Here is a 27676-nt window from a genome sequence, read left to right on the forward strand (position 1 = left end):
TGGGTTCAAATCCCGGCTCTGCCAATTGTCAGCTGGGTGACTTTGGGCAAGTCACTTCACTTCTCTGGGGCTCAGTTACCTCATCTGGAAAATAGGGATTAAGACTGAGAGCCCCCCGTGGGACAACCTGATCACCTTGTAACCTCCCCAGAGCTTAGAACAGTGCTTTGCACATAGTAAGCACTTAATAAATGCCATCATTATTATTACTATTCTCCAAGATTGGGTAGGAAATATGGAACTGTTGGTGTAATCCATGCCATGAACCAGCACTCCCTCTGCTGTGGCCCATGCTGCAGGAGCTAGTGGGGGCAAATATCTGTGCCCTGCACCAACAGATTGATCCTAGATGGGCAGGCACAGTCTCCAAGTTGCCAGCCAGCCCCACCTGAGTCACAAACTCCTCTGGCTTCCTGGGATCTTCCCAGGCCTGGCTGGATTTGCATTCACTTTAACATTTGGATGGAAGGCTGCTACAGAACGCAGTATCTTGGGAAATTAGTTGGTTTCTAATCTATGATTGTCTTTCTCTGGCAAGGATCCCACTGCAGGGACAGAAGCCAGTTCCTCCCAGCCCACACTGAGGGTGGCAGCAACTGCAGCTACCCAACACAAACCACCCCCAGGTATTTTTAAAAGGCCTTCAAAACCACCCACTCTCCCCTCTTGTCTCTGTTCTTTGGAGAGAGCTCAGGGCCTGACCCTCTGTGAGCTGTGGTAAAACATCAATCTTAGCCTTCCAATAACAATAATTGTGGTATTTATTAAGTGCTTACTATGTGCCAATTACTGGGGTAAATACAAAATAATCAGATTGGACACGCAATCAATCAATCAGTGGTATTCATTGAATACTTATTTTGTTCAGAGCACTGTTCTAAGCACTTTGGAGAGTACAATACAACAGAATTAGCAGGTACATTCCTTGCCTATAATGAGCTTACAGTCTAGCGGGGAAGCTTACAGTCTGTATTCATTCATTCATTCAATCATATTTAATGAGTGCTTACTGTGTGCAGAGCACTGTACTAAGTGCTTGGAAAGTACAATTCAGCAACAGATAGAGACAATCCCTACCCAACAATGGGTCCCTGTTCCACTTGGGAGTCTCAATTTAAAGTAGGAGGGATAACAGGGATTGAATCCCCATTTTACAGATAAGGACACTGAGAAGTTAAGTGATTTGCCCAAGGTCCCATAGCAGCCAAGTAGCAGAGCTAGGATTAGAACCCGAGTCCTCTGACTCGCAAACCTGTGCTCTTTCCACTAGGCCATGCTGCTTCCCGAATGCTAACACAAAGCATAACGCCTGTTGCACCTTCTTTCCTAAGCATTTAACCCATGTATGTCATTTACCCTCCCTTCATCTTAGTGAGGCCCCAGGTGGAAGCAAGAATGTTCAAATTCATCCTGATATTGAGAACCATGGCACAGAGAGGCCAAGTCCCTCATCCCAGGAGGGTTGCAGGAGAATTCAAGGGGTGCAGACCCTCAGTCCAGGACTCTGTCTTCCCGGATGTGGAGAGTGTGGCCATTTGTCAGAGACTTACTCTTCTCCAGGAGCACAGGAGGATCCAAACTGGCTGTCTTCTTGGCCCTGGGCTGACTTTCAGCTGCAATCCATTAGGCTAATAAAGAAGTATTTTTCAGGACATTCACAAAGCTTCCCCAGTAGAAACAGATTAAGATAAATGCACAAACATGCACAAGCACATGAAACACGGGCTTCTGCCTGAACAATGGGTGGCCCTCGTAAAGATGACTAATACAGTATCACAGCATTCCTTCACTTGTGTGGGATTGTGTGAGAGAAAAGGGAGTGATTAAAATAATAATTTAGGTGGAACTAATAACCCATAAAGTATGTTTTAATTCAATCAGGAACTCACCTCATTCCACAGAACTCTGTGTTTTTTTTTTTGTTTTTTGAGGCGCTGCAAATTTTATTTCTAGTTTTCCTGCAGTTTTTGAAGGCCTTGTTTTAGATCTTGTGGGGCCTCTGCTACAGATCTCTTGGGGCCTCTGGAAGACTGGGGAAAATCAGATCCCTTTGGAAAAACTGTGAACTTCAGCACTGAGCCGAATTGGATACTTGGCCTCCACTGAGGGACTACCGAATTCCCTAATCTCCCACCATGTTTCTGGCTACTGTGTTCCTCTAGTCTCAAGGATGGGGTGATGAGTTGTGGCCTGAAGACACAGTCTTTAGCCTCTTGGCCATTCTTAGTTGATTTCTGTTGTGGCAGGAGAGTAACAGTTCTGCCTCATTTTGCTCTCTGCCTCTGCCCTCACTCACCCATGAGTAATTGTTGAGTATCTACTGAGGACAGAGAGCACTGTACTGAGTGCTTGGAAGAGTTCCATAGATGTAGATGTTAACTCCCCGAGGATAGGGATCATGTATTCTAATCAGGGAGGCAGACACAAAATAATCTGGAGGAGATGATGGCCAAAAATGAATCACACGTCTCACTTTCTGGGCATTAGACCCAACAACTTTCCTGGCGTCACGGCAAGGAATGAAGTCCTCTATAGTGGTGTATGTAAGGGATTGGCCATCCTTGAAAATAAAATATAGTTTACCAGGCCTGTGTGTGCCCTTGGAGGAAAGGAGTGAATGAAAGGAATACCTTTAGCTGCTCAGTCTTTGTTACTTTTTATGCTATTTTTTAAGTGACTATTATGTGCCACGCACAGGCACTATACTAAGCTCTGGGGTAGATACAAGTTAATCATGTTGGACCCGGTCCCTGTCCCACATAGTGTTCACAGTTTTCATTCCCATTTTACAGATGAGGTAACTGAGGCCCAGAGAATTTAAGTGACTTGTCCAAGGTCACAAAGAAAACAAGTTGCAGAGCCGGGATTAGAACCCTAGTCCTCTGACTCCCAGGCTCATGCTTTTTCCACTAGACCACACTGCTTTTCACAGAATCATTACTCAGATGAGGTAGAAGGGCAAGTGGCTATTTTCAAGGATGAGTGGGGGGTCACCAGGATGGAACAAGGAGGTTTATCAGGAATCTTATCCACTACCTCTCCACTCCAACAAAATCAACAACTTTCGTTTACTGAGTTAGAGTTCTAATGATGGTATTTATCAAACACTTATCATGCGCCAAGCACAGTACCAAGTCCTGGGGAAGGTACAAGATCATCAGATGTGCTTCAGTACCTGCCCCACCTAGAGCTCACCATCTAAGAGGGATGGGGAGAGAGAGAGAGTGGGTCTTAACCCCATTTTAGGCTTGCTATGTGACCTTGGACAAGTCAACTAATTTCCATGGGCCTTGACTTCTGCAATTTCCAGTTCTGTGCACTTTCCACTAGACCACATAAAACTTGTGGGACTGGAGATGACTGTCACCTGGCTGCCCTCAGAGGGAGGGTTGGTCCTAATTCTCACAGGCTCTTTTTCTGCCCTCTAGAATCCTTCACAGCTGACCACAAGCCACTCATGGGGGAAGCTCCTGAGGTCCGAGGCTTCTTCCTCGGCTGTGGATTCAACAGTGCCGGTAAGGAAGCTGCCTTTCTCCTCACTGCTCTGCCTGTGTTCTGCCCTGAGGAAGGAGGGGTGCTTTGTGGAGTGGGAGAGGGCCCTGGGGCAAGGATGTTGTCAGTGCTTGGCTTCCTCCGAGAAGATTTGGATTCCTTAGAGGCCGTGCAGTAGCTTGCTGAATAGCTGACACATAGATGCCCTCCCCCTCCCACCTGATTTGTGGGGGTGTCGGAGCCCATGTGTTATCTGGGTTGGGAAGATCAACACTCCCACCACCCTACCTCTCTCAGTCATGAAGACTTCCTGGAGGAGGGAGCCCAGGAGCTGAGGGGAGAGAGAGAAGCAGAGGTTGGATAAGGCTGTGGACTTACAGGGCACCCTAGTTGAGAGGAAAGAGAAGAGGTCGAGGGAGGTGATGAAAGCTTAACCCTCTCACCCCGGTGTCAGGGATGATGCTGGGCGGTGGCTGTGGAAAAGAGCTGGCACACTGGATCATCCACGGGCATCCTGAGAAGGACATGTACAGCTACGATATCAGGCAAGTGTCCCTGGCTGCTTGCACTCAGAGAACTGTGGGAGTGGCTGGGCTCCCTCTACACTAAAGCCTCAAATCTCCTCCTGCCAGGTAAGATGCCAGCTTTCTAAAATGCCCAAGATGGACCAGGCTTCCCTCCAGCTTCTCCCTTGGAAGGTGGTTGCAAACAAAGGGGAATGTTGAAGTCACAGAGACCAGCCTTCCCCTGGAGCTGTTAACACACATGTCAGGAGAACTCAGCTGCACCCACACTGTTTTAGGACCAGATAATAATAAAATAATAGTTGTGGTATATGTTAAGCACTTATATTGCTAGGCACTGTTCTAAGCGCTAGGGTAGATACAGGATAATCGGGTTGGACACGGTTTCTGTCCCACGTGGAGCTCACAGTCTCAATCCCCTTTTACAAATGAGGTAACTGAGGCACAGAGAAGTTAAGTGACTTGTCCAAGGTCACACAGCAAACAAGTTTCAGAGCTGGGATTAGAACCCCAGTGGGCTTTGAACCCAGATCTGGGCTGAGGCTGTGTGGCAGAGGATGGTGATGACACTAGGGGAAATAACCTGGGTCCATCTCATGGAGGAACAGATGGTTCCAGCTACCAGATTCCCTGCCACCAGAAGTCTGGTCAAGTCCTTCACCCACAGCACCAGGCCCTCCTCACCTTCCTCACCAGCCTGGCCTCTCTGCAGCAATGCCAGTAGACACATCCACCTTTTTCCCTCCCTGTCAATGGGTCAACATCACCCAAACTGAGAGAGTGGAAACCCCCACCCCATTCTGAGCTACCCTCCCCACTATATTCCTTACCCCGAAGCTAAGAGCATGGGCCTGAGAGTCAGAGAATCTGTGTTCTAGTCCCAGCTCTGCCACTTGTCTGCTGCTTTACCTTGGGCAAGTCACTTAACTTCTCTTTGCCTCAGTTCCCTCATCTGCAAAATGGGGATTCAATATCTGTGCTCCCTCCTGCTTAGATCTGCGAGCCCCATGTGGGACCTGATGATTTTGTATTTACAACAGTGCTTTGTGCAGCACTTGGCACATAGTAAGTGCTTAACAAATACCGCAATTATTATTATTATTATTATTCCTAGAACAATCCCTCTCTTTCCCTCAGAGATCCTCCCTAACCCCCAGGGCACCTCTGACCTTATCGCCCTCGAGGAGCCAGTCTTCCTATTACCCAGGTGAAGGAGTAAGCCCCAAAAAGGGAATGGAGCATGCTGTTGTCAAGTGATCCAAAATCAGAAGCGATAAGGAATGAGATTGGCTATAAAAGCTATTCACTTCTTCTCCTCTCCTCACCTCCCTCTCAGGGGTTCAGGCAGATGGGATGGTCTGAACAGGTAGGCAATGGAGCCCCAAACCATATTCCACACAGGTAAGGATTTTAAAGCTAAAGACTGGACTGCTTCAATCCTCCTGGAGAGCCCACTAACCCAGGAAGTGTTTTCCCTGCTCTTCCGCACCCATTCGGAAAGGGCTCCTTGCTCAGAATCTATTCCCACTTTGGCAGGAGGAGAGCATGGTCAGTGGGGTTATTAATGTTGGAGGGAAAGCCGAGTGAGGGTCAGGGCAGGGTTAAGTCCAGGATTGCTCTTCCTCCCCTTCCATTTATGAAGAAAGGTCAGGACCCCATCACCAAATGGAGATCCCAGCCCGGTGCCAAGAGTTTGGACAAAGGGGAAGGGGGAGAGCTGACCTCTTGGTTGGTAACGCTCAGCTTGACTGCAGCTGTCTCACCCTCCCAGGAACCAGAATCAATTACACTTAATAGTTTTAATGAATTTACATGTCACATTTATCTCGTTTCCCTCATTATGGCGCTGTGCAGACAGCCTCCATTGGATGGGAGAAGATTGTATTGATGGAACAGGACAGGATAATTACATTTGGTTTTGTTGTATGTTCACTTAGGGCTCTGCCTAATCCCCTAAGTTAATAGTCGAGGTGAAGAGTGTGATTGAAACAGCATCCTTGAAAGACGATACGCATTTTTACTCTTCCCTCCCCACTCTTCCTCCCGAAATGGGTTGAGTGCCATGACCTTGAGCCACTGAAGCCTATTCTACCCCTGGGGATACAGTGGGGGTGGAATTTTGCTTCAATCTGTTTAACAATTTTGTCTGACCAATGACATTACTTCAAGTGTAAAGGTCTGTTAACCATACTCACCCCGTTCGTTGTGGGCAGGCAATGTGTCTACCAACTCTGTTATACTGCGCTCTCCAATGCGCTTAGTACAGTCCTCTGAACACACAGTAAGAGGTCAATAAATATGATTTATTAATCTGGAGAAGCAACCCCTTTGGCCCCCATATATAGTGAACATCAAAAGCAACAGTTCTCTTCTACCATTAGGGGACAGTCTAAAGACACAGGACAGTTTTACCATTCAGTTCTAATCCAATGCCAGCAGACTCTCTGAGACTCCTGAGCTAGAGATGGCAGAAACATGGTGGGAGAAACAGCCATGTCTAGTGGCTGTGGACCTCCAGAGTGCTCCGGATGGTCAATTGCATTCTCCTTGGCACCGTATAATAATAATAATAATGATAATAATAATAATAATAATAATAATAATAATAATGTATTTGTTTAGTGCTTATTATGTACCAAGCACTGTTCTAAACACCAGGATAGGTACAAGGTAAACAGGTTGTCCCACTTGGGGCTCACAGTCTTAATCGCCATTTTACAGATGAGGTAACAGGCCCAGAGAAGTTAAATAATAATGATAACAATGATGGCATTTATTAAGCACTTATTATGTGCAAAGCACTGTTCTAAGCTCTGGGGAGGTTACAAGGTGATCAGGTTGTCCCACAGGGGGCTCACAGTCTTAATCCCCATTTTACAGATGAGGTAACTGAGGCACAGAGAAGTGAAGTGACTTGCCCAAAGTCACACAGCTGACAATTGGCGGAGCGGGGATTTGAACCCATGACCTCTGACTCCAAAGCCCGGGCTTTTTCCACTGAGCCAGTGAAGTGACTTGCCCAAAGTCATACAGCAGATAAGTGGCGGAGCTGGGATTAGGACCCACATCCTCTGACTCCCAAGCCTATGCTGTTGCCACTAGGTCATGCTGCTTCTCTTACGGACTGTGGACTCCCATCCCCAGTGAACTAAAGTCTGGGGTCTCGGCTTTCTCGCTCCCATTCTTGATACTGAGAGAGTCAGAGTGTGAAGGCATGGCACTCGTGCTTGGGATTTGAAAGTTTGTCTTCCCGAGGAGAGGTTAAAATTCATAACTGGGGGTGTTAGAGGAGCTGAAGGTCAGCAGGAGTCGGGATGAGGGGCCGAAGGGAGGGTAGACCCATTATCTTATCATGAATTAATTATGGCATCTGTCAAGTGCCAAGAGCTGTACTAAGTGCTGTGGTAGATGCAAGCTAATCAGGTTGGACACAGTCCATGTCCCACATGGGGCTCACAGTCTAAGTAGGAGGAAGAATAGGCATTGAATTCCCATTTCACAGATGAGGGAATCGAGGAACCAAGAATGTAAGTGACTTGCCCAAAGGTGCACAGCAGGCTGTTGTTGGAGCCAGGATTAGAATCTAGGTCCTGTAGCTCCCAGGCCTGTGCTCTTTCCACTAAGCCATGCTGCTTCCCAGTGATCATCCGGTGAACAATGTCTCTCCGAACCACGCTTTGATCCTGTGCTATAAGTTGCAGCAAAAAAGAATTCAATGAGACCCAAGGAAGAACCACTGGGGTGACCAGAAGGGACTCCTTCAGGAATCTTCACACCAAGGCCTCCCTTCAGCTGCCGGCCATGGCCCTCTGCGTTTCGCCCCGCTGGGTAGGGATTATCACGCCAGTAAAATCTCCACCTCGCCTCAGAAGGAGTTTTCATGCCTACTAAACGGCTCTTCCCCCACCTATTGCAATATTTATGCTAGAGCATTTTAAGAGGATAAACTATTTCAGTCTGGTTGTAGCAGCAGAGCAGGCAGCTGCTCCTGCTGGTCCCCCCCCGCCACCCCCCGCCCCCCGTATTGTGCGGTTGCTTGGAGACATCAGAGTCGGGGCTGCTGGAGGCACACGGGGAGAGCTATGTTGTGCTGGTTGCCCCTGCCCTTGAGCCAGGGGCACATGGGTGGGCTTGGGGACCAGAGTCAGGGAGAGGCTGCAGGGGCCTGGTAGCTGCGCCCAAAGGTCTGACCTGTGTTTTTATCTCTGTCACCAATAAGAGTCGGGCAGATCCATGTGGCGGGCAACACTGGCACTTGGCTTAGGCCCTTCCATGGGCAGCAGCGGCAGCCTGGACGCTCTTTCCCAGCATTAATGCCAGCTGTCTGCACCGTGGGCACTGCACCACACTGCATCAGCAAATTAGACCCTTCATCTCTCAGGGCCGATTGTCTTGAGGGAGGCCATCCGGGGACTAAACCAAAGCCGCTAGTCCTGCTTTGACCCTGGGGGTTTGACGGACCTCCAGAGGCCAAGGGGGCTGATGTGGTGGAAATGAAAATAAAGCTGGGGCCCAGGGTGGCAGTTGTGAAGTAACCCCACAGAGCAGTAAAGACCGTCCACTCCAGTGAGGACAGAAGGGGAAGAACCAGTTTAGAGTAGCATCGGCAGGGGTGGGGGGATTGAGGTTAGACTAGAAAAGCTTCCCTAAACCAGCTTCTGGAGCGGGTGTGATACGGAGACCTGTTCTGTGATCTAAAATGGCTTAGCGGGAGACTTGCCTGGAGGTGGGAGGATAGAAAGGATGACCTTTAAGTTCCTTTCAGGTTTAGGACTGAGTCTGCAGCACAGCCAGTCAAACCATCTGTCCCAAGCAGAGTCCTGGGGGAATTCTCCCCCGCAGGGAGCAGAATGCCCAGCTCCCTGGAATGGGACCGTTTGACTCTGACAAGTCTTTCCTCCCGATGCACAGTTAGTAGTTTTGCACCCCAGGCCTGCTGAGGCCTTTGTGCCATGAGAAACCATGGAAGGACGTAAAACAATCTTGTTTTTCAAAAAGTCCATGAAACCAGAGTCTATCCAGCCCAGTGCCTGCTGTCTGGCTCCCACCTCAGCTGAGGGACTCGGGTCTGGCCTGGAGCCCTCGGCATCCTGGGAGGATGTGCTCCCCACTGCCAGAGGCGGGCGGTGGGCAGGGGGCCACTGGCCAGCCACGCCAGGTGACGGGCCGTGAGTTACAGCCCTCGGCTAATCAGGACCCATGCCAGTGCTGAGCGCACACATTCCTGCAAGGAGCTTTCTGTTTGGGAGATGAAAATATGTCAAAGCAATTGAAAGCACTCCACGTTTTATTTATGCTTCAGTCTGGGGAGAATCGGTGGGGAAATGCCAAGAATGTGAGAGGCGTGCACTCTTTCTGGGTTGTGCAAGAGCTGGTCTCTGGGGCCCGTGGGTTCCCTGGAAGCCTAAACTGGGCCTGGCACCCTTCAGTACATGGGGTCTTAGCAGGAGTAATGCGGGTTCTGATCCCTCTGGGAGATGCAGGGTGAGGGGAGATGCCAGCAACAGGCCCAGTGGGGAGCAGAATGGGGTTGGGAGGCAGGGCCCACAGTGAGTGGCCTTTCTTAGAGGCAGAGCTGAGGGTGCATGGCAGAAATCTACTGCCCTGAGACATTTGCCTGGGAGGCTGCTAGGCTTATGAATCACGCCCCTGTGTCTGTTTGGTAAAAGAGAGACAGAGAAAGAGAGAGGCAGTGTCAGGTGACTTGGGTCAGGTGACTTTGGCCCATTTGGAGAGGATAGAGGATGGAGGAAGAGCAGCATGGCTGAATGGATAGAGTTCATCATTCATCCTGGTTCTGTTACTTGTCTGCAGTGTGACCTTGGGCAAGTCACTTTGCTTCTCCGTGCCTCAGTTGCCGCATCTGTAAAATGGAGATTATGACCGTGAGCCACCTGTGGGATAGGGACTGTGTTCGACCTGATTAGCACGTATCTACCCCAGTGCTTAGTACAGTGCCTGGAACATAGTAAGTGCTTAACAAATACTGTAAAAAAAAGGACTGGGGAGTGGAGAAGAAGAAGGTGGGTGTATATTGGGCCTCAGTGGAAAGAGCCCGGGCTTTGGAGTCAGGTTATGGGTTCAAATCCCGGCTCCTCCAATTGTCAGCTGTGTGACTTTGGACAAGTCACTTGACTTCTCTGGGCCTCAGTTACCTCATCCTGTAAAATGGGGATTAAGACCGTGAGCCCCCTGTGGGACAACCTGATCACCTTGTAACCTCCCCAGTGCTTAGAACAGTGCTTTGCACATAGTAAGCGCTTAACAAATGCCATAATAATAATAATAATCTCTGTGTTGCAGGGAAAGCAGTACTATGCCTGTTCCCCAGGCCAGCCCAGCACTCTTCCTTGAGAGGGAATCAACCCAGGTTCCCTCACCCCAGACCCAAGCTCTCCCCCGGGACATGCTGCCACCCAGCCGCTGTTTGATTGATTAATGATTGACTGATTGAGGGTGGCAGGGGCATAGTGGAGCTTCATAAACCCTCCTCCCCCCGGTAATCTCTGCAGTTTGCTGACGGGAGAGGAAGCAGGTGTCCATTCATGTCAATCGATCAATCATTTATTGTTTACTGTGTGCAGAGCTCTGTATTAAGCATTAGGGAGAGTACAGTGTAAGAGTTGGTAGACATGTTCTCTGCCCACAGTGACAAGTACCGTTGATTGACTCTCCTGTCTGGTAGGAGAAGTGACGTTGTTAATCAGTCAGGTGGGAGCCCAGGAAGTAGAGAATGGGTACCACGTTTACAGTGGGTCCCTCCAGATGCAGGTGTCACCTCTCTAATAATTGTAATAGCAATTGTATTCATTCAGCACTTACTGTGTGTCACATCCTGGAGTAGATACAATGAAAACAGATCAGGCACGGTCCCTGCCCAACATGGGATTCACAGTCTAAAGGGAAGGGACGACAGGCACGGAATCTCCATTTTAACACATGATGAGAGTGAAGCATAGGGAATTTAAGTGACTTGTTCAAGGTCACCCAGCAGACAAGTGATGGAGCTGGTAGAATAACTCAGGTGTTCTGATTCCCAGTCAGGTGCTCTTTCAAATCAGTCAATCAATCAATCAATCATATTTATTGAGTGCTTACTGTGTGCAGAGCACTGTACTAAGCACTTGGGAAGTACAAGTTGGCAACATATAGAGATGGTCCCCACCCAACAGTGGGCTCACAGTCTAGAAGTGGGCTCACTTTCCACAAGGTTACACCACTCTAGGGCCAGAGTTTCTCTTTGCTCAGACACTGCTCAGATGCCCCGACAAAATAACAATAATAATAATAATAATGATGACATTTGTTGAGCGCTTACTATGTGCAAAACACTGTTCTAAGTGCTGGGGGGGATACAAAGTGATCAGGTTGTCCCACATAGGGCTCACAGTCTTCATCCCCATTTTACAGATGAGGGAACTGAGGCCCAGAGAAGTGAAGTGACTTGCCCAAAGTCACACAGCAGACATGTGGCGGAGTCGGGATTAGAACCCATGACCTCTGACTCCCAAGCCCGTGCTCTTGCCGCTGAGCCACACTGCTTCTCGTGCTCAGCCTGTGCTCTTGCCCACCAGGAAGGGCTTTCGATCAATCAGTCAATCATATTTATTGATCACTTACTGTATGCAGAGCACTATACTGAGAGCTTAGAATAGTACAATATAATGGAGTTGGTAGAGATGTTCCCTGCCCAAAGTGAACTTACAGTCTAGAGGGGGAGACAGACATTAATATAAATTAACAAATTACAGACCTGTACATAGGTGCTGTGGGGCTGAGGGAGAGGTGAATAGGGGAGCAAATCCACAGGAGAGCAGAAGAGTGGTTCCAGGTATCTGGCCACCCACAGAACCCCATTTAGGGGTGAAGGTTCAGGCCCAAAAGGGAGTCTTCTCCCCTCTTTCCACCTGAAGCCTTTATTCAATCAATCAAAAGCGAAGTGGCTTACTGGACAGAGCATGGGACTGGGAGTTAAGAGGACCTCAGCTCTAATCCTGGCTCCACCACATGTCATTCATTCTTTCAATTGTATTTATTGAGTGCTTACTGTGTGCAAAGCACTGTACTAAGTGCTTGGGAGAGTACAATACAACAATAGTCACATTCCCGGCCCACAACGAACTCACGGTCATCTAGAGTCGGGGAGACAGACCTCAATACAAATAAATAAGATTACAGATATGTACATAAGTGCTGTGGGGCTTGGAAGGGGAGCAAGTCAGGGTGATGCAGAAGGGAGTGGGGGAGAAGGAATAGTGGGGCTTAGTCAGGGAAGGCCTCTTGGAGAAGGTGTGCCCTCAATAAGGTTATGAAGTGGGGGAGAGTAATTGGCTGTCAGATTTGAGGAGGGAGGGCGTTCCAGGCCAGAGAAAGATGTTGGCTAGGGGCCAGCAGGGAGGCAGGCGAGATCGAGGCACAGTAAAAAGGTTAACACTAAGAGGAGCAAAGTGTGTGGGCTGGGTTGTAGAAGGAGAGAAGCAGGGTGAGGTAGAAAGGGGTGAGATGGTAGAGTGCTTTAAAGCCACTAGTGAGGAGTTTTTGTCTGATGGAGAGGTGGATGGGCACCCACTGGTTTGAGGAGCGGGGTGACATGACCTGAACGTTTTTGATGTGTGATCTTGGTTGTCACATAACTTCTCTGTGCCTCAGTTACCTCATCTGGAAAATGGGGATAAGAGTGTGAGCCCCATGTTTGGACAGGGACTGTTTCTGACCTGATTAACTTGTATCTGCCCCAGTGCTTAGAACAGTGCTTGGCACATAGTAAGCACTTATCAAATATCATTATTGTTATTATTATTATTATGGTATTTTTTGAACACTTACTATGTGGAGAGCACTGTACTAAATGCTTGGGAGAGCGCAGTACAGCAGAATAGCAGCCACGTTCCCTGCCCATAATGAGCTTACAGTCTAGAGGGGGAGACTGACAGTAATATGAATAAATAACTTATATAATTTAAAGACATGTGCATATCTTCATTGCCTGGAGACAGAATAAGACAGGAATACGTCAGAGCTGGAATCAGGAAGACCCTTTCACCTTTTCCCCTTGCTGCTCTCTCCCTCCACCCTGACATACTTAGTGTGACAGCTGCGGAGTCCTCATTGGCACCTCTCGTGTCAATCACAAGGTTAACTTCCCATTGCATGGTGTAGGGAAGTGGCAGTCAGTGGAGAGAACCAGGGAAGGCTTGGGGTTGTCTCCTCCACCATGAAGCCTATGGGTAAAGAGAGCACCACTCTTCCTGCTGGTCGTATCACAGCAGCAAGTAGGCCTCACTGAAACAGCAGCTCCTCCTCCCTGCCTTCCAGCAGGAGGTACAGCTCTCCAGGTGCCAAAGAGACACAAAACTAACTGGCCTGCCACTTGTCTAGCTGGCTTCTCCCTGATTTTGAGTGTAGTTGTTACTCTTCCCTCCGCACTGAGGAAGGGTAACTGAGACAGAGTATCTTCATCTCGCTTCACCTAAGCAAATCACCCCTATTGTTAAAGATTCACTGTTTGCTTTGGAGCTCCCCAACTTTTTTTCTCCTCTTGCCCTTACCCCAAACTTATATCACTTCACCATTCATGAGTGGCCATTTGCAGCAGTTGTAACCTCTTGGGGACTGGGGTTCATTCATTCCTTCATTCATTCAATCGTATTTATTGAGCACTTGCTGCGTGCAGAGCACTGTACTAAGCACTGTACTAAGGGATTAACTACCTTGAGCGTCCATCCCAACTCCACCACTTGTCTGCTGTGTGACCTTGGCCAAATCACTTATCTTCTTTGTGTCTCAGTTATTTGTAAAATGGGGATTAAGATTGTGAGCCATGTGTGGGACATGGACTCTGTCCAACCTGATTAACTTGTAACTACCCCAGTATTTAGTACAGTACCTGGCACGTAGTAAGTGCTCAACAAGTGCCTTTAAAAAAAATCAAATTTTGTGTAATTTGTTTCCTCCTCCATGGCAGAGAAGGAAAAGTTCTGTACAGATGGACAATGGCTTAACAGAGTGGGTTGCCTTCCATTGGTGTCTGCTAAACCAACGGAGCCCAAAGTACTTTAGTGATCTTATTGCATTGGAGTTCCCCACATCCCTGTCCTATGGAGGGGAGACTGAAGCACAGAAAGACAGGTCGATCACCCCAAGGCCACACAGCAAGGCAGTGGCAGAGCCAGCAATGAAACGCAAGGCTCCCTGCTCTACTGTTCCAGGGAGGGACGAGAGGGATGACAGGGAACGTGACTCTCACTTCCCCTCAGAAGCCCTGAGGAGCTGCTGGCTCAGCTGCTCATTAGGAAATATGAAATGAAACTAATTCAAAAATCGTTCTGAGAAAGGGAAAAACACTCTGCAGCAGAAATTGCGGCACTCTCAATCACCAACATGTCAAGCTCTGGGCCATGCTGACAGCTTCTATTGTTTCCAACTGGCAAGAAGCTGCATAAAGCTCTCAGAGTGTGAGTTAACAATGGATCCCGACCCTTCATGTGTATATCTTTCTGGGTGGGAGAATAACAGATTGGGTCCATAGCTGGCTGTTTCAGCGGGGCTTTGGGCTCTTGTGGAATAGTGTGATTGAAGCCTTACTGAAGGCACATCTCCTCCAAAAGGCCTTCCCAGGCTAAGCTCCACTTTTCCCCATCTCCCACTCCCTTCTGTGTTGCCCTGACTTGCTCTCTTTGTTCTCCCCCACTCCCAGCCCCAAAGCACTTATGTTTATATCTGTAATTTTATTTATCGCTTTGCTCTTCCACCTCGCAATCCTAAAGCACTTACGTACATATCTGTGATTTTGTTTGTATTAATGTCTGTCTCTCCCACTCTAGATAGATTGTGAGCTCATTGTGGGCAGAGAATGTCACTTTTTATTGTTGTATTGTAGTTTCCCAAGCAGTTAGTGCGGTGCTCTGCACACAGTAAGTGCTCCGTAAATATGAATGAATGAATGAATGATTACCCGTAGCATAAGCCTGTGCCCCCACGCTCACTTGGCCCACTGTAAAGGTGGCTGGAGTTTCGCAGCCCCAAAGATGCCCCCCCACCACCAACTCCTGCCTCTTTGGTTCAGCTTCCCTGGGAGAGGCTGGGAATGGCTTGCCTGGAGTCCCTCACCCAAAATTGCAGACAGCCTATCCCAGGAAGGACTTGAGCACACTCCATTGATTCCTGGGCCCTCTCCAGTCCCCATCCCCTGGGTCCACTCTGCTTTTTTTTAATGGTATTTGCCAAGCGCTTACTATGTTCCAAGCACTGTACTAAGCACTGGGGTAGAGACAAGCTAATCAGGTTGTACACAGTCTATGTCCTATATGGGGCTCAGTCTTAATCCCCATTTTACAGATTAAAAAAACAGAGGTCCAGAGAAGTGATGTGTCTTGCCCAAGGTCACACAGCAAACATGTGGTGGAGCAGGGATTAGAACCCAGGTCCTTCTGTCTCCTAGACCCAGGCTCTATCCACTAGGCTACACTGCTTCTAAATGAACAGGACCAGTGGCCAAATGGTGCCGTGGTTCTGAACCCTGCAGTCAGGGGGGTGGGTCATGCCAGTACAGGCAGAAGAGGATTCATTCATTCAGTCAATTGCATTCATTAAGCACTTACTCTGTGCATAGTACTGCACTAAGTGCTTGGGAAATTACCATACAGCAATAAACAGTGACATTCCCTGCCCACAATGAGCTCACAGTCTAGAGGGGGGAAACAGACATCAATACAAATAAATAAGATTTCAGATATGCACATAACTGCTGTGGGGCTGGAGTGGGCAGAAGAGCAAAGGGAGCAAGTTAGGGTGATGCAGAAGGGAGAGGGAGATGAGAAAAAGTGGGGCTTAGTCTGGGAAAGCCTCTTGAAGGTGATGTGCCCTCAATAAGGCTTTGAAGTGTAGGGAGAGTAATTGTCTGTCAGATTTGAGGAGGGAGGGTGTTCCAGGCCAGAGGCAAGATATAGGCCAGGGGTTGGTGGTGAGACAGGCGAGATTGAGGCACAGTGAGAAGGTTAGCACTAGAGGAGCAGAGTGTTCAGAATGGGTTATAGAAGGAGAGAAGCAAGCTGAGGTAGGAGGGGGTAAGGTGATGGAGTGCTTTAAAGTCAGTGGTGAGGAGTTTTTGTTTGGTACAGAGGTGGATGGAAAACCACTGGAGATTTCTGAGGGGGTGGGGGTGACATGTCCTGAATGTTTCTGTAGAAAAATGATCCGGTCAGTGGAGTGATGAATGCACTGGAGTGAGGAGAGGCAGGAGGTTGGAAGGTCAGCAAAGAGGCTGATGCAGTAATCCAGACAGGATGGGATGAGTGATTGTATTAACATGGTAGCTGTTTGGATGGAGAGGAAAGGGCAGATTTTAGTGATTGTGAAGGTGGGACTGACAGGATTTGGTGACGGTTTGAATATGTGAGTTGAACAATAGAGGAGTCAAGGATAACTGACAATCTCCTTTGCTCACTCCTGAGGGTTCTTGTTGCTGATCCCTGTGCCTTGCACCCAAAGGCTTCCCTTCTTCCCCAACCCCCTTGGAAAGCTTGGCTTAGGAAAGAGGTGGGAAAGGGCAGGGGACAAGGTCAGGCACTCAGTCAATCATATTTATTGAGAGCTTACTCCTTGCAGAGCACTCTACTAAGCACTCAGGAGAGTGAAATATAACAATATATCAGACACATTTCCTGCCCACAGCAAGTTTACAGTCTAGAGGGGAAGACAGACACTAATATAAATAAATTAAATTACAGATACATACATAAGTGCTATGGGGCTGGGAGGGGTGATAAATAAAGGAAAAAAGTCAAGGCAACACAGAAGAGTGTGGGAGAAGATGAAAGGAGGGCTTATTCAGGGAAGGCCTCTAGGAGGAGATGTGCCTTCAATAAGTCTTTGAAGCAGCGGAAAATAATTGTCTGTTGAATATGAAGAGGGAGGGCATCCCAGGTCAGAGATAGGACTTGGGAGAGAGGTCGTAGATGAGATAGATGGGATTGAGGTACATTGAGAAGGTTGGCATTAGAGGAACCAAGGGTGCGGGCTGGGTTGTAGTAAGAGAGTAGTGAGGTGAGTTAGAAGATGGCAAGGTGATAGAGGGCTTTAAAGCCAATGGTGAGGAGTTTCTGTCTGATGTGGAGGTAGATAGGCAACCACTGGAAGTTCTTTAGGAGTAGGGAAACATGGCCTGAAACTTTTTGTAGAAAAACTATCTAGGTAACAGAGTAAAGTATGGACTGGAGTGGGGAGAGTCAGGGAGGGTGGCAAGGAGGCTGATACAGTAGTCAAGTTGGGATAGGGTAAGTGCTTAGATTAACACGGTAGCAGTTTGGATGGAGAGGAAATGGCAGATTTTAGCAATGAGGTGAAGGTCAAACCGACAGTGCTCAAGTGCTTAGTACAGTGCTCTGCATACAGTAAGGGCTCAATAAATACGATTGAATGAATGACAGGGTTTAGTGATGGATTGAATATGTGGGTTGAATGAGAGAGGAGACAAGATAATGCCATGGTTATAGGCTTGTGAGACAAGAAGGATGGTGGTGCCATCTACAGTGATGGTAAAGGCAGGGAAGGACCCAGAGCTCAACCAGACTTGGGCTCTTTTCTGCTGGCTAATGGAGGGAAAGAGCAAAGAAGGAAGGAAGGAAGGAAAGAAGAAAAGCCTTGCACCTCACAGCTTCAGAGCTCAGGACTCTCAGCTATTGCACCTTGGGGCCTCTCAGTTCCCTCTTCCCTGTTCCTCAAGCCACTAGCATTCCTCAGTGCTGAAAGCTGGAATTCTTCCGATCCTCCTCCAGGCCTCTTCTGCCAAGCCTCCTTGGCCAGGCCTCCTCTGCCAGGCTTCCTCTGCCAGGCTTCCTCTGCCAGGCTTCCAATGTCTGGCCAGGCTCGATCCCAGCCTTGTCAGCTTTCGTGGCTTCAGGTAGAGCTGCCTGTGGATAAATCAGTCAATCAATCAATGGTATTTACTGAGTGATTGCTGTGTGCAGAGCACTCTAATTAGTGCTTGGGAGAGTACAGCACAATGGAATTGGGCAGACATGTTCCCTGCCCACAATGAACGTACAGTTTAGAGGGGAAGACAGACATTAATATGAATAAACAAGTAACTTATAATATATAATTTAAAGATATGTACATAATAATAATAATAATAGCATTTATTAAGCACTTACTATGTGCAAAGCCCTGTTCTAAGCTCTGGGGGAGATATAAGATAATCAGGTTGTCCCACGTGGGGCTCACAGTCTTTATCCCCATTTTACAGATGAGGTAACTGAGGTGCAGAGAAGTTAAGTGACTTGCCCAAGGTCACAAAGCTGACACATGGCAGAGACGGAATTAGAACCCACGACCTCTGACTCCCAAGCCCGGGCTCTTTCCACTAAGCCAAAGTTCTGTGGAATTGAGGATGGGGCGACTACCAAATATACAAAGGTTACAGATCCAAGTTGCATAGATGATGCAGAAGGAAGAGCGAGCTGGGGAAAAGAGGGCTTAATCGGGGAAGGCCTTCTGGAGGAGACGTGAGCATAATAATGTGTTGAAGGTGGACAGTGCTCAAAAATTGATTGAGAGAGTGGTGATCTGGCTTATATGGAGGGGAAGAAAGGAGAGATAACAGCTCAACAAATTGTTTGGAAATCATTTTAACATCCAGCAGGGAGCCAGTCTGCTCTAGCCTGAACTCTCAATGTCTGCCTGATATCCAGCTGAGCTACAGAGTGAATAAGGAGGCAGTGAGAAGGGGCCTCTACCTGCGGGATCTGCCAGCCTCCAAAATGTCCCTGTGGACAGATGAGGGCCAGCCGGAGACCTAGGGTACTAAAGGTGGGCTCATCTCTAGTTGAACCAATAGCTGCGGTCTCTCTCTCTAGTGATGCCAGGAAAATCTCCCGGGACTCACCTCCCACTTGGCTGGCTCCACTCATGGGGACCTTGGGAGCCTGCTGGTGAGGGTGGAGGGTGGAGAGAGGCAGAGCCCAGGCCTGCGGGGCCGAATTAGTGGTTTGGATTGCAAACTCCTCTGAGGAATCCCATGCTTCCTCTTTTCTGTCTGTGCTCCTTGCTGGGAAAGTGATTTTGGCAGGAGGCTGGCTATCTGGACATCAGGAGGACATAGCACTGGCACTGAGCAGTGTGTCTTAGTGGAAAGATCACGGGCTTGGGAGTCAGAGGTTGTTGGTTCGAATCCTGGCTCCGCCACTTGTCAGATGTGTGACTTAGGGCAAATCACTTAACTTCTCTGTGCCTCAGTTACCTAATCTGTAAAATGGGGATTAAGACTATGAGCCCCATGTGGGACAACCTGATGACTTTGTATCTACCCCAAAACTTAGAACAGTGCTTGGTACATAGTAAGAGCTTAACAAATACCATCATCATTATTATTATTATTTTCTTCCATCCCAGCAATTAGTACAGTGCTTGGCACATAGTGAGTCCTTAACAAATATAATGATAATAATAATAATTAGCATCATTATTGCTGTTTGTTAATTATCTTGCTCTAAAGGCCCAGCTGTCCTCCCTCCATTCAAACTCCCCAAATGGGCTACATCAAGAAGAAGTCCCTGTTGTATGTCTCTGTGCCCCCATATTGACTGACACAATCGAATGGAGAGAATCATGTGAAGTCGAACAAGCTGGTCTCAGGTGCAGAGCCTTGCTCTCCTGCCACTCAGTTCTGTGCTCCAGGATATGGTAATGAGTCCCTTGTCCTGGCCAACAGTTTCTGAAAGGCTTTCATGAATGCTTCTGTCCATTTTGATTACACACACCTTTAGAAAGTCGTGTGCCCCCAGTTTGCTGCCCTGACTAACCCAGGAAGGTGGGAGGGGCAGCCAGCCAGGTTGCAGGCGAAATGCTAGATCTCTGACCAGGGGAAGGCCTGCGGATCAGCTCAGGGTCAGTCTTCTGAGTGGTGAAAGCAACGGAATTCTGGGAAGGTCTCCTGCTTCAGCTGCCATCACAAGGAGCCAGAAATAATAATTGTGGTATTTGTCAAATGATTACTCTAGACTCTAACCTGTAAGCTCTTCATAGGCAGGGCATGCTTTTACCAACTCTGTATATCATAATCGTCCATGCACTTAATACAGCGCTCTGCACACAGTAAATACCACTGTTTAGTTGATTATGATGTGCCAAGCATTGTTCTAAGTGTAGGGGTAGATATGAAATAATCAGGTCGGAAACAGTTCTTGTCCCACATGAGGCTCAGGGACGGTTAAAGGAAACAGGGCTATTGACCCACTGGGAGGGAAGTCTGAGAAGAGATGGGTGAGGAGTGGGAGGTAGAGGGAACTCACAGGCCTCTCTGAGAATGGAAAGAGGCTGGAGGAATGCTCCAGACAAAATGGATGCATACTGTGTCTTCAGAGATTCAGATTAGACCTGCGGAATGATTTCTAGCCCCAGAAGGAGGTTGAGCAAGCTACAGTCCTGATGATAAGAAGAACAGGAGAGATTCACTCCCCCATGTCACTGGGGCAGTTTGGGTGCTGGGCTGCCTAGAGGGTGAGGGGGTGGTTGGGAGGACCTCCAGAAGAGGTTGCTAATGCCACCAAATCTGTAAGCCTTTCCATGCATGGGCTGACACTACTGGCAAGCTCCTACACTGTGCACAGCACTGTGCTAAGCACTTGAGAAAACACAATAGAATTAAAAGTTATGATTTAACACGGGAGGCAGGCATAATGTTATTTACAGGGAGAAAGGATAGGAGAATGGGAAAATGGATATGAATAAATATGTGGTTAAATGGCTGTGTGTGCAAATCAATAAGTAGGGAAGAGCTATGGGTGGCTGAGTGCACAAGTGCTGAGGAGGCAGTGGGGGGGATAGATAGGGGAGAAAATACATCAAGGTAAGCTTGGACAGTTAATCCTTATCTCCCTGACATCTCCAGAAGGCTAAACTGCAGGTCTGAGAGACAAAGCCCTCCCCATCCAGTTGAGAGGAGCTGGCTGTGATCTCAGTTGGAGCCTGAGGCCTTATAGTGGCCAGAGTTTCTCTCCCAGTTACTTGGCAGCTCCTGGGACTGGCTAGATCATCATCATCAATCTTATTTATTGAGCACTTACTATGTGTAGAGCACTGTACTAAGCGCTTGGGAAGTACAAATTGGCAACATATAGAGACAGTCCCTGCCCAACAGTGGGCTCACAGTCTAAAAGGGGGAGACAGAGAACAAAACCAAACATATTAACAAAATAAAATAAATAGAATAGATATGTACAAATAAAATAAATAAATAAATAGAGTAATAAATATGTACAAACATATATACATATATACAGGTGCTGTGCAGAAGGGAAGGAGGTAAGACGGGGGGGATGGAGAGGGGGACGAGGGGGAGAGGAAGGAAGGGGCTCAGTCTGGGAAGGCCTCCTGGAGGAGGTGAGCTCTCAGCAGGGCCTTGAAGGGAGGAAGAGAGCTAGCTTGGCGGATGGGCAGAGGGAGGGCATTCCACGCCAGGGGGATGACATGGGCCGGGGGTCGATGGCGGGACAGGCGAGAGCGAGGTACGGTGAGGAGATCAGCGGTGGAGGAGCGGAGGGTGTGGACTGGACTGGAGAAGGAGAGAAGGGAGGTGAGGTAGGAGGGGGCGAGGTGATGGAGAGCCTTGAAGCCCAGGGTGAGGAGTTTCTGCCTGATGCGCAGATTGATTGGTAGCCACTGGAGATTTTTGAGGAGGGGAGTGATATGCCCAGAGCGTTTCTGGACAAAGATAATCCGGGCAGCAGCATGAAGTATGGATTGAAGTGGAGAGAGACACGAGAATGGGAGATCAGAGAGAAGGCTGATGCAGTAGTCCAGACGGGATAGGATGAGAGCTTGAATGAGCAGGGTAGCGGTTGGGATGGAGAGGAAAGGGCGGATCTTGGCAATGTTGTGGAGCTGAGACCGGCAGGTTTTGGTCACGGCTTGGATGTGAGGGGTGAACGAGAGAGCGGAGTTGAGGATGACACCAAGGTTGCGGGCTTGTGAGACGGGAAGGATGGTAGTGCCGTCAACAGAGATGGGAAAGTCAGGGAGAGGACAAGGTTTGGGAGGGAAGACAAGGAGTTCAGTCTTCGACATGTTGAGCTTTAGGTGGCGGGCAGACATCCAAATGGAGATGTCCTGAAGGCAGGAGGAGATGCGAGCCTGGCGAGAGGGGGAGAGACCAGGGGCAGAGATGTAGATCTGGGTGTCATCAGCGTAGAGATGATAGTTGAAGCCGTGGGAACGAATGAGGTGCAAATGAGGCTAGATGGTACCAGGATGGACTTTTCCTTTCTGCGTCACCAATCTTCCCTAGACCCTCTCTCTCCCAGGCCTCCTGATCCCCAGGGAGCCTCTGGATCCCTGAAGTCTAACCCTCCTCTTCTTTGGGGCCCCTCAGGCGCTTTCACAGCTCCCTCACTGCTGACCGCCGCTGGATCCGAGAGCGAAGTCACGAGTCATACGCCAAGAACTACTCCGTCGTCTTTCCCCATGACGAGCCCCTGGCTGGACGCAACAGAAGGAGAGATCCGCTGCATGAGGTCCCTGGGCGAGGCTGGGGCGGAGCGAGGACAGGGATGGGGAGGGGGTGGTCAGTGGTTGCAGAGAGGAAAATGGTGGAGGGGGAGGGTGGTGTTCCAAAGCAGAGGACATCCCCTCTTTTCTGGTCTGCAGGATGGGAGAGTTGGTAGTGGGCAGGGGGATCAGTTTGGGGAAGGATGACAGGCTTTGAGGTCAGATCCTGGCTCCTCCAACTGTCAGCTGTGTGACTTTGGGCAAGTCACTTAACTTCTCTGGGCCTCAGTTACCTCATCAGTAAAATGAGGATTAAAACTGTGAGCCCCCTGTGGGACAACCTCATCACCTTGTAACCTCCCCAGCACTGAGAACAGTGCTTTGCACATAATAAGCACTTAACAAATACTATCATTCATTCATTCATCTATGTAGACAATAATAATAATAATAATAACAATTGTGTGCCAAGTACTGTGTTAAGCGCTGGGATCGACACAGTGTCAGAAGATCAGATACAGTCCCTGCCCAACCTGGGGCTCACAGTCTAAGGGGGAGAGAGAATGGGTATTCAATCCCCATTTTACAAATGAGAAAACTAAGGAAAAGAGAAATTAAGTGCCTTCTCCAATGCCACCCATGTCTCCTGACTTCCACTCCTGAGATCCTCCCCCTAGGCCTCGCTAGCTGCGCTGTTGCTAGCCCCCATTGCACATAACCATAATTTATGGTTTATGGTTTATGGTTAACCATAAACATAACCATAATTTATTTATATTAATGTGTGCCTCCCCCTCTAGACTGTAACTTCCATGTAGGCAGGGAACATGCTACCAACTCTGTTGTGTTGTACTCTCCAAGCACTTAGTACAGTGCTCTATACACCATAAGCATTAAAAAAAAATACCACTATTGGATTGACTAGGCAAAATTGGATCGCAGTAAGCTCACTGGGGTCAGGGACCATGTCTTCTAACTCTGTTGTATTGTATTCTCCCAAGTGCTTAATACTGTGCTCTATACATAGTAAGCTCTCAATAAATACCACTGATTGATTGATTGTGACCACCAGGGAAGAGAGAGGCATTAAGCTCTGCTTCATAGGCAGCTGCCACCTCTCAGATGGATTACATATCACCCCTTACAGGTATTGCCTCCTTGTCCCAAAACCATCCGCCCAGTCCAGGAGGGAGCTAAGGACAGGACAACCGGATGCTATGGCTAGCCCTGCCCATGGTGCCCCCAAACAGAGCCAACTTTTCTGTTTATAAATGATAATTGTTAAGCGCTAAACATAATCAGGCACTGTAATAAGCATAGGGATAGATACAAATTAATCAGATTGAACACAGTCCCTGTCCCACATGGAGCTCATATTCCTAATCCCTATTTTACAGATGAGATAGCTGAGACCCAGAGAATTTATCTCCCCCAGTAGACAAGTGGCAGAGGGATAGTCCCTGACTCCCAGCACACTAGGCTACATTGCTTTTCCTGCTGTCTCCTCTCCTGGTACTATTGAACATCTACTGTACATGGGGAAACATGGAGCCTGGAGCCAGCAGCCCTGATCTTGTGACCTTGGCCTGCTCTGAAAGCCACACTAACCAGTAAATAATCCAAATGATTCAGGCCCAAGATCTATTTTGGCATCAATTGTCCTTCAACCTCCAAAGAGACACTTTCAACAGGCTTTCAACTGGACATTCCTATGATGTGTTTCTTTGGTCTCAATTTTACAGACAGTCTCCCAGAAGGAGGATCTGGAGGCAGGGAGCCCCCACCTCTGGTTAAGGAGGAGTTGGGGCTCTTTGAGCTTGGATGGAACAGAGGCTCCCTAAATGCAATTTCTTCCCGTTTCCAAGAAGTTCTTTGCTGGTGTGATGAAGGGTGATACAGGCCTGGCGGGTTGATACCAGCCAAGGGCTGCATCTCAGCACTTAGGGAAAGGTGTTATTTTAGCAAGTTTAACAAATTTCTTCCTGGAACAGAAGAACACAAGAAATGTCACACTGGATCACATTGTAGATCCTGTCAGTCTACTGTTCTTTCCTTGACAACCACCCTTATTGCTAGGGGTGTACCATTTGACATCCCCAACCTCTGCTCCAAAGTTCAAGATGGACTTGTCATCCAAGAACTCCTCCTGACCCTTCTTGAATCTGCCTGCACAATTTCCTTAGTGTATCTGGAGCCTGAAGGAGGTGGGGGTCCCTCAGAGAACCAGGCTGGCCCAGGGAAGAGTAAAAGGCCTTCAGACTTGGAGGTCTCATCCCCATTTCTCCCCCAAAGCCCTCTGAACAGCCTGCAGTGAGAATTTGGATCTTAAATCCATGTTAAATCAGAAGAAAAGTCTGGAGTTGCTGACACCAGCAAAATTCTCTGAAGAGGAACATTATTCTTGTTACTGCAAAAGATTAATTCTCACTCTGTGCTTTCTGGTGCTTAGAAAATGGTCAGGATTGTCTTCCTCTCTGGATAAGGAGAGGGGCGAATTCCTTTGTACCTGATGGGGTCCATGCTCACCAAGGGATGTCCTCTTGGCCTAGGAGGGTGTCGGTCTGAAGCAAGATCCAAAACTACATGGAGCAAACCCTGAACACATTTCCTCCTTTAGCTGGAGGATTGATGTGCTGGGCTGGCTGCCCAGGGCCCAGATAATAATAATAATTGTGGTACTTGTTAAGTGCTTACTATGTGCCAAGCACTGTACTGGGATGATGACAACAAATCAGGTAGGACATAGTTCCTATCCCACATGGGACTCACAGTCTTAATCCCCATTTTACAGATGAAGTAGCTGAGGCACAATGAAGTGAAGTGACTGGCCCAAGACCGCACAGCAGACAGGTGGTGGAGCTGGGATTAGAACCCATAACCTTCTCATTCCCAGGCCCGGGCTCTATCCACTATACCAGGCTGCTTCCTGACCCCGCTCCGAATGGGTAGAGGAGAATAGAGAAACTGGCTCTTCAGTTCCTCTCCAGCTTTGCCCAAAGTTGCTAGCAGGAGTCTGAATCTGTGGAAGGCTCTGTATCTGCCCTGCCTTAATGACTTGTGAGGAGGACCTGCAGGAAGTGGTTGGTGGGGGGGTGGGGGTCACAGAGAGGGGGACCCTCAGCTGGCCAGGCCTTTGGAAACACCCACCTTTGCCATCTTGAGCCTTCAGATAGGACTCTTTAGGGAAATGGGGAAGGGGGTTCAGATTTCAGTGAAGGGTTTGGACTGGGCTGTGTGGTTGACATAGAATTGAAATAGAGCAGAAACACAGCTCAACTTTCCTAGTTTTGATTCCAATGGGGGAAAAGAATGTCTGTGGTTCCTCCTCAGGCTCTGGGCACTTGGACACATCAGGTGAAATGGCTAACTTCCGAGCCAAAGCAACCCCCCACTCCGAATTGGATGGGCTCCTTTCCCCAAGTCCTTTCCATAGTCTAGAGAGACTGGAGCGAGTCGACCTCTTTCTTCACCCCGTCCCCGCTACTGCACTGCCAGCTTCAAGAGAAGTTGGCAGAAGAGAAATCTGTCTCTTTCACTGTCTAATGAGTCACGCCTCCTTGAGTGACAACTAGGTATTTATACCCAGAGGAACAGAACATGTGCCCTGGTATATAAATAGAAGGAAATAGTTTCAAACGTGTTGCACAATGTAAACTGCTTTTTTACCTAAATGTGCATCGAAAGAGGTTTTGAGCATCCATCTCACCTTGGAGAAATGTTAACATGTTAGCAGAAACTTCTGTGTGTGTTGTCATGCCAGGCAGAAATCAAAAGGTAGAAGAAAGTGCCTACCTGACATGACAACACACACAGAACTTTCTGCTATGGGTGTTATAAAGAGGAACAGCTCCAGAATATTTCTTCTTCTTAATAATAATGATGATGGTATTTGTTAAGCGCTTACTCTGTGCAAAGCACCGTTCTAAGTGCTGGGTGGATACAAGGTGATCAGGTTGTCCAAAGTGGGGCTCAAAGTCTTCATCCCCATTTTACAGATGAGGGAACTGAGGCACAGAGAAGTTAAGTGACTTGCCTAAAGTCATACAGCTGACAATTGGCGGAGCTGGGATTTGAACCCATGACCTCTGACTCCAAAGCCCGGGCTCTTTCCACTGAGCCACGCTGCTTCTCTAATCTATCTTCTTCATCCATCTACTAGCAGCGTGGCCTAATGGAAAGAGCATGGGCCTGGGAGTCAGAGGACCTGGGTTCTAATCCTGGCTCCGCCAACTGCTCTGCTAGTTGCTAGCTGTGTGACCTTGGGCAAATCACTTAATTTATCTGTGCCTCAGTTTCCTCAACTGTAAAAGGGGGATTTAATACCTATGCTCCCTCCCATTTAAGACTGTGAGCCCCATGGGGAACAGGGACTGTGTCCGATCTAATTAACTTGTACCTACCCTCAGTGCTTAGTGTTTGACACATAAAAAGGGCTTAAAAAGTACAATCAAACATTCCTCTGTTTTCTGCATACCATGCTGATGGCCAACACTGAAAACATCCTCTTGGGCTCATTTATCTCTTGTTTCTGGGGTGAATGAATCCTGATGGAGAAAATTTGGTTTGCATGTGTTCAGACAAGCAGGAGATTTGCTGCTGACACCCTTTCAAATGGGTGATTCTGGTTTGGCCTAAAGAGAATCTAAAGAATCCTAGCCTAGCTATGGTATTTAACTGTGAAGTTTATTAAGCACATGTGGCAAGCACTGTTCTGAATGAAAAAAAATCACAGCTCAGACTCAGGGCCTGCCCACATGAGGCTCACAGTCTAAGAGGTTGGAAGAGCAGAAATTCTATCAGTATTTTACAGATGAAGAAACTGAGAGAAAGGGATGTAAAGTGACTTACCCAATGTCTCACAGCAAGTCAGTGAAAGATTTGGTATTAAAATCCAGGTCTCCTGACACCCCATGCTCTTTCCACTAGATCGTATTGCCACTCAGCTTCCAGACTGCTCCAGATAATTGTCAGATCATGGCAAGGATAATTCAAAAAGCTGAAAGGAGTGGACCAGGTCCTTGCACTTCTCATTATCAGCATTTGGTCCTTGGTATCTTAGTCGAGGCAGGGCTTAGTCCTATGGAGCAGAGCTTTAATGGCTTATTGTCAGACACACTGCTTGGTGGAACTGTTCATGTTTCTTCTCATCGATCTCTATGCCAACTCAAGTCTCTGCT

At 48.2% G+C, this 27676-nt stretch overlaps 1 protein-coding gene across 3 annotated transcripts in view; it reads left to right on the forward strand.

Annotated features, from left to right (window-relative positions):
* The window catches only part of SARDH (sarcosine dehydrogenase), a 102048-nt gene that overhangs the window by 19406 nt on the left and 54966 nt on the right, over positions 1–27676 (forward strand). For all 3 annotated transcript variants that reach the window (XM_038745439.1, XM_038745440.1, XM_038745441.1), the window contains exons 9-11: positions 3429–3515; positions 3947–4037; positions 22384–22525. In XM_038745439.1, coding sequence (XP_038601367.1) covers positions 3429–3515; positions 3947–4037; positions 22384–22525 — 320 coding nt within the window. The remainder of the gene's footprint in view (positions 1–3428; positions 3516–3946; positions 4038–22383; positions 22526–27676) is intronic.

The sequence above is a fragment of the Tachyglossus aculeatus genome, chromosome 4 (assembly GCF_015852505.1).
Source record: "Tachyglossus aculeatus isolate mTacAcu1 chromosome 4, mTacAcu1.pri, whole genome shotgun sequence".
Lineage (NCBI taxonomy): Eukaryota > Metazoa > Chordata > Mammalia > Monotremata > Tachyglossidae > Tachyglossus > Tachyglossus aculeatus.